This window comes from Colias croceus, chromosome 15, assembly GCF_905220415.1.
Source record: "Colias croceus chromosome 15, ilColCroc2.1".
NCBI lineage: Eukaryota > Metazoa > Arthropoda > Insecta > Lepidoptera > Pieridae > Colias > Colias croceus.
This window is the reverse complement of record NC_059551.1, coordinates 668,123-675,960: the sequence shown is the minus strand read 5'-3', so window position 1 is coordinate 675,960 and position 7,838 is coordinate 668,123. Positions and strand designations below refer to the sequence as shown.

Here is a 7,838-nt window from a genome sequence, read left to right as displayed (position 1 = left end):
AAAATATGCAGTTTGCGCTACGGTTGACAATTAGTGTAGACTTTCCTTAAATCTATTAGGTACCTATTTGCTTAAAATTTATAGCTAGAGAAGGGACAGTGTAATTGTAGCTATCGCTATCACTATCTATCGACACCTATCGACATATCCGCAAGATAACATTACATCGCAGAGTTAACAAGTTTCACCATTTCTTGGCTCTGATTACAACAAGACGAATAACGTTCAAATGTACCTATGTTTCTAATAAGAAAGATAGATAGGTATGTACGCAGAAATTTGAACATGAAAAATATATTTCTGCGTTCTGTGAAAACCTACAAACATTGTACAAGATTGATCGAGCTTAGAAATCCAAAAGTAATGAGGTATGTGTGTGTGGGAACTTGTCATGATGGTTGATTAAGATAACAATTTCGACCCACATGGATTGCGTTTACAAATTAGTATTTCAGCAGTGGAAGATAATGAAAAACAGGCAAATAACGATGGTAATAAACGCAAACAATATCTAATTATTATCAAGTTGCAATAGGCATAAAACATATTTAACTGGGCAAATAAATAAAAAAACTTGTTATAATACAATAGTATTTATTTAAATTATTATCTTATATCTATGAAATATAAGCATCAACAAGCATGTCTAATTCTCTTACCAATCTACTACCGTCATTTTTAACAATTTTGCTCCTTAACATACTAGGATTTTTCAAAACTAAAGCTTGACTTATAATCTTAACGCTCTCCGAGCCTTTGATTTTTTTACTACATTTTTGTACAACATTTATTACCTGTTTCTTTGTCAAAAACTTAATAGTCCTTTTAGATATTAAATTATAAAGATTAACGTAAGAAATAACATCGTCAACGTCATAACAATCCACATGATTCAATATTTCGTAAATAAAACTTAATATTTCGTATTCCACGTCGCTTTTAACTTTAACATCAGAAACTTTGAGTCTCATTTGTTTGTGGAAAGTATTTATGTTCATACTCTCGATAATAGTTTTTATTAAAACAATAATCTTTTCAACGACTACCTTATCGTCTTTAGCGATGTACCAGACAATAGAATGTAACCACGCCATAAGGCCGTGCCCTTCGAGTAATATTTCAAAGGCTTTTGGTATAGCGACTATTGAATTTATGACTCTGATAATTTTAACTTTAGTCCGTTTGTCGCAGAGCACCGTCGTGTAGAAATCCATGAGCATCTTTAAACACATGCTTTTGAATACAACAACAACGTCAATCATTGTTTTGATGCCATTCGTCATCACGTCTAGTATCCAGAGTCGTCTTTCGAGGCTTTCCACTTCATTATCATGGAAAAGACTAAGAAAGTCTGGGACAATAGATAGATCCACAAATTGTTTTGCTATTAAGAAGTTATTAACTGGTTTGTAGAGAGGCTCGGAGGGCGCAGTACAAACTGTTAATGCCTTGGCTAAATATAACACGCCAATCGCTGGTAATTTTGGGTTCTTCAAGTCACCGAAAATACTATCTTCTTTGCCTGCATCTTTCATTGCTTTTGTTAAACTCTGGCGCAGCGTCGTGACGAAATCTGTTAACAGCAGCTTGTCATTTTTGTGTCTCCTGCAATAAATTTGATAAATATTTTAACTATATTGGAAAAAATAAACTAGAAATAGGTAATCTAAAATAGACTTGAACTAGAAAAAGAAAAATCAAATAACTAATCTAGTAACATTCGAATCAAACACAAGAAAATATAACATTCAACTATAAAAACTAAAGTTACAAAAAAAATACTGTTACGTTTAGAAAAATGAAAAATGTATGCAATCAAAAAGTAATACTTACGTTTCCAACTCCAATAGCATGCAGAATCTATGCAGCACATGGTAAGCAGCAGCCCTCATCATTGGGCAGTGTGAACCTAGTGCCACCACCGTGACCGATAATAGACCAGTTCTGAGCAGCTTGAAACACGACGCCATAGACCCAGGAGCTAATAAATGACTTAAGAGGGGAAACAGAAAAGCTGGATCGTATATCTCGTCGTCTTCATTGAAATGCGACACAGATAACACATCACTCTCCTTATATTTATTCACAATTGTACTGTATTCTTCTTTTTTTAACAAACCCTTTATTACTGACTCATTGTCTTGTACGGCCTCACATTTGGCAAGCTTCGCTTTTTGCACATGTTCATTTTCCAAATACATCTTAATCGTAACATCTTTTAGTGACTCGCAAGTTTCAGGCAGCTCGAAATAGTAGTCTAATCTTTGCTCAACTGGGAAGTTACGTACTGTTTTCGCGATAATCTCTCTGTCAAATAAGTTTAGTACTTGATTCGGTGTAGGATGGCTCCATAGAGAGGCAGTACGCTTCTTCCTAACAGCGTAATAGTTAGCGGCTGAATCTCCCCAGAGATAAGGTTTGTACTCATTTACAGGTAATCCATTACTTTCGTAGTATTGTAAAATCGATAATATCAACCTATCACAAGGGTTCTTCGTGGCATGATATGCACTCAAATACACCGGTATTTGCTGTGATTTCATAATTGATTTGTTCAAAGTAATAAGGCTATATAGAAATTGGAGCAACCTAGATTTTATCTCCAGACTGTGATAACTGAGCATGACATTTAAGAATTCGGAATGCGATGTCACCATGTCGAATAGGACAGCAACATCTTCATGATCAAAAGGATAAAAATACTTGACTAATACCGTAAGTAATGATAGAAGTTTCGGTCCTAAGTTATTATCTTGATCCGCTGTTTTTACTTTCAGAGCACTTTTTAGAACCGCTTTGCAAAAATTCTTCCAAGTCGCGCCATCTATTACTTTTTTGAATTCATCTTTATTGTCAACCAATTGTTTTATCTTACAGATTTGTGTTGTACTATAGACATATGATATTGTTTCATCTAAATCATTAATTTTTTCATCTTTCAAACAATTCAACACTACATTGAGCACTGCCGAAATGTAATTAATAAAATATTCAATTTTATTTTCTTCAGCGTCAAGATAAATTTTGTATAAAATAACTTGGAGTAATTTTACATGACTTAAATCCAAGACTTCGAATTTGTGGATCTTGGAGAATATTTTTTTACAATCGGGTATCGTCATACATTCCGTCATAAGTTTCTTCAGCAACTTCCAACTAGCTATGTAAACCTGTCCCGCTTTATGGGGCTTCTCTAAATATTTATTGATATTGGACTTATATTCATCATATAGTTTTTCCAAGATTTCTTTATTATTTGCGAGAAATTGACCATGATTCACAATAGCGTTTCCAAGTGGCAGTGTTAGTTCTCTTTGACTTAATATTTCTGGTCTATTTATTTCATCTTTGTATACAATACAGAATTTATTATTGAATTTAAGTAAAACTAAAGCAAGATTGGATGTAGACTTTCGTATTGTATTTGCATGGAAAAATTTCTTAAACTCTTCATCTGTGACATGCACAACTTGGTGTGGTTTATTTTCAAAATAATCTGTTAATGCATTTTCTAAACCTGTTAAATTAATTGTAAAATCTTTGTTTGTTATTAGGTCCGTGTATAACTTCATGGATTTCGTTACAATTTCCGCTGATAGTTCCAAGTCAATAGATTTTGAATATTTCTCAATTAAAACTCTTAATATTTCCATAACCACACTGGGTTCTTTATCATCTTTAATACAAGACTCTAATTCTGTATTAAAAATTAGATCAAATACTTGGGTATCATTTTCTTTCGAGAGTCCAACAATATCTAGTACTTTTATTGTATGATCACTGTTTACATTTTTTCGTTTATTTATTTTTATAAATGCCTTTACAATTTCCGTGTAAGTTTTATGTTGGAATGAACGCAAAACGAAATGTTTTCTGTCCAAGTAGTCAATTATTTCTCTGTTCTGTGTAATAATTTGTAACAAGAAATCAGTTACGAGAATATACGATTTCTTACTGACATCCAATGCCTTAAATATTTTGAGGAAGTGATTATTTTTGAATAAATTTAAAATTATATTCCTGACGGTACTTATGAAGTGATGTTTTTTTCCAATCGCAATTATTACTTGGAAATATGTTAGGATTTTCTTCTGTTTCTCAGCGGTTAGTTCATCAGTTTTGGATAATCCGACTGCACAGAACATTAAATATTTCGCCCAAATAAATAGTTGAGTGCTGTCTGATTTTTGTAGAGGTATTTTATAAAATAAACTATCTAGTGCAAAGTCGTAATCATCTTCAGAACTAATTAATATTGGAAATATGTCAGTTATATTATTGTCTTCGTCGTTGATGATTGAGTTCGATATTTTAAGCAAAATTTCATCTTTTACTAATGTATCCGGTAAAGAAACAGGCTTTGTAGTCCAATCAGCCACATAGCTTCTGACATCTAATTTCGAGTCTCCAATTAAAACTTCCGATAACTCTGGAGAGTAATTGCAATGCAATAAATTAGCTATAAACAACGATAAGAATCCTTTTAAACTCTTTTTGGCCTCTTTGTTCCCTTGAATATACTGTATGCATCCAATAATGAATGGAGAAGGCAATTTATTTTCCAAAAACATACTATCTTCTGTGTTTTTATTATTCATTAGATCATTAAACAATTTATCCAAATTAGCTTCATTACTCTCATCGGATATCTCGAAATTAACCATTTGATTTTTAATATATTCAGTCAAATCGTTTTTATTCTTTAAAACATATTCTACTACATCAGCAACAATGGATATAGGGTTAACTTGTGCATTGCGTAAAGAATACAACATCAAATGTATTTCGTTTTCATCGGTTTCGAAAATTTCAGTGTTCTTGAAAAAATTGTGTAATGTTTCTTTCGCTTCTATCCATGTGTCCTCTTCATCACTCGTAAAAACTTCCAGCATGATAAGAAATAGATCCTTAAACATTGGATTTTTAAGAGATATAGCTGTTTCATCCAAAATCAACCACAAGGACACGACTTTAAACTTCAAAAGGGAAATCTGACCTGACGTTAATGTCTTCGTAAAATCCAAAATAGTTTTCATGTCAATACTACTTTCAAGAGATTCAAAGAATGCAGGATGTGTGTAATTGTAGAGCAATAATAAATCTATAAGTGATAAAAGAGAATCTGCTGTATTCAATTTTGGTAGCTTATAATCTTGAGAGACTTCATCCTTTTCATTACCACTTGTTATATCATTTATTAATGAAACAATGACGTTTGGCGCCGGCACATGCTTCGGAATAAAATACTCAAGTTTACTTCTTAATTCCATCAATTTTATATTGGAATCTTCCAACTCCAGCAAGGCCATAAAACGTTTAAGTGATTGCAACATCTTTACTAGCACTTTTATACTGTATAATGATATTTGTTGATCTGTTCCTATACTTGCTTGCATTAACTTCAGTAATGGTACAGGTAACGTCACAAATCTTATAAAATTCACTGTTTGCATTGAGTTCAAGTTCTGTAAACGAGGTACCATGTCTTCCGGTTGCAATTTATTAACGAGTGCAATCGTAAATTCCGTCGCTTTTTCCCAGATCGGTGAATGTTGTGGTTGAAAACTTTGTTCAATCACATGAATAACTGCTCTGTGTAAGTCAGGACATTTAAATACAATCTCAAGAACTGTGTCACACTCATAATTATTCTCCCAGGGCCTTTTTAAGCTGAGCAAAGCCTTGTATAAATTTTGATTCTTGTTCGTCTCGCCCGTACCAAGATATGGATCAACAAAATACAATCCAAGTTTGTGAGATGTGAACAATGTTTTTATTATTTTTGACAATAAAATTAGAATTTCTGGGCGCGACTCATTTCGTACATCATTATTTAATTCCGGAGGTCCCTTCCAATTAAACACTTTAAACAAATTGTGGAGCACCTGATGACTGAATGTTTTGAGTTTCAGAGTTTTCGATATTAATGTATTATTGATAACATTCTTCTCCAAAATATTGAGAAACATAACAACAGCCTCTGCTTCATCCTGTATTAAACCAGGTATTACTAATGGAAGTAATCCTTGCTTTTCCAGCAATGCTTTAATTAGCGGTAAGTGACCGTCAACAAGGAATGAAGTCATGAAATGTACAAAAGCTGTCCTCACATTGTCTTTCTCTTTGTAATTTGGTTTCTCAACAATATATTGTAAATGTTTAGGTGTTAACGGTAGCTGATTTAGTACTTCGACACCTAAATCAGAGCTCATTGTGACCATTGAGGTTAGTAAGTTGAGTATAATCTTTCTGTGCCGAGGCCCTGAGTTCTCACTAATCATGATCTCAACGGTAGGTATAAAGGTGTTTAAGAAGTAGCGACAAGCCTCTTCGGTTATCATAATCATTTGTGGCATTGATGATTGTACCTTAAGAATGATTAAGTGAAAAATATGAAACGTAGGTGTGGCGAGAGATAGATTCTTTTTGTTGTCTGTTGATATTTGACGCAAAATTTCATGTGAATTGCCTCCCACTCTAAGGTACTCTGCTAAGTAGTCTATGTCACTGTCTGGGTTCAGGCACACTTGAAGAAATTGTGTGAGAGCTGAAATACATCGATGTTTTAATTATATATATAACCTTATTATAATAAGTATCAAAACAATGTAGTGTTAAATTTGTGACTTGAGGTTAGAAATATCAATAATAACCAGTTTATTATTTTATATAAATAGTGAATAATACAAAAAGCGGAATCTTAATAATTTTTAACAGTATATACTTTGTTATTGAAATTATAGGAAGTTATGAATCTAGTTGAAAACTTTTAGTTTTAGATTTCCGCCCGCGGCTTCGTCCGCGTTTGCAAAGGAAAACCCGCATAGTTCCCGATCCCGTGGGATTTCCGGGATAAAAACTATCCTATGTGTTAATCCAAGTTACCCTCTATATGTGTGCTAAATTTCATTGTAATCGGTTCAGTAGTTTTTACGTGAAAGAGTAACAAACATCCATACATCCATACTTACAAACTTTCGCCTTTATATTATATATATTAGATATTAGAATATTAGATATTAGATTAATAGCCTCACCCATTGTCTGTCCCTGTTTTTCCGCTAACTCTTTTCGGAAGTGTTTAATATCAAAATTAAGGTGCTTTTTCGTCTTTTTATTTTCATTCTCAGCATTAATTTCACTTTGAGGTTGTGCATCTTCATTTTGTTCATTGTCGTCTTCAGAGGCACTAGGTTTTTTGCTTCTTTTGACAGATTCTTCGGAATCATCGTTGTATTTTCTTTTCCCCATATTTTAAATATTTCACTGTAACAATTATCTATAATTACGACATTAAATATTATAAATAATGTTCTGCTATAATAATAACATGTGCGTTTGTTGTGACAATTGACAATGACAATTTACAATATCATGTCAAATTTCTATGTCAAAGACAAATTTAAAATGTCAAAAAAGACAGATAATAAATATAAAATTATCGGACTCATGGATTTATATATTCTTCTTATATAGAAAGAAGACTAATTTTGGTACTGATACCATCTTTTTTACAAACATTAATTGTTTAAAAATGTATAGGCGATAAAACAGTACTGTTGGTGAGAAAGATGTTTTGAGTAGTCTTGAGTGATAAACTGAATATCACTCTTCCTGTGACTCTTCCTCATGTCTGTGATTCCAGTAGTTGATGTATACTAGAATCACAGAACAATATGTTATAATTATTATGAAAACCACCTGTTACTAGAATATATTCGTCATGGTAAATTTATTTTAAGTACCTACTGGCTAACAATATTGTAACGATGGAACACGACCTTTTTTTGTTGAATTTGATATTTTTGGTTTAATGGCATTCAAATGCTTTATAAATT

General features: G+C 32.5%; 1 protein-coding gene across 1 annotated transcript; it reads right to left on the bottom strand.

The window, feature by feature from the left end:
• Positions 1–577: 577 nt before the first annotated feature.
• Positions 578–7,321, bottom strand: LOC123697915. The gene is made up of 3 exons (XM_045644487.1): positions 7,038–7,321; positions 1,834–6,547; positions 578–1,605 (listed from the first exon to the last, which is right to left on the bottom strand). Exons 1-3 carry the CDS (start codon positions 7,249–7,251, stop codon positions 618–620), a joined length of 5,916 nt encoding a protein of 1,971 aa, XP_045500443.1. The 5' UTR covers positions 7,252–7,321; the 3' UTR covers positions 578–617.
• Between the last annotated feature and the right edge of the window lie 517 nt (positions 7,322–7,838).

Excerpts from the sequence above, each read along its gene's own strand:
- LOC123697915 (XM_045644487.1), bottom strand. The coding sequence starts at position 7,251 with ATGGGGAAAAGAAAATACAACGATGATTCCGAAGAATCTGTCAAAAGA. Across the intron at positions 6,548-7,037 it reads AAAACAGGGACAGACAATGG|CTCTCACACAATTTCTTCAA; the intron begins GTGAGGCTATTA and ends GATGTATTTCAG. Across the intron at positions 1,606-1,833 it reads ATGCTATTGGAGTTGGAAAC|GAGACACAAAAATGACAAGC; the intron begins GTAAGTATTACT and ends AATTTATTGCAG.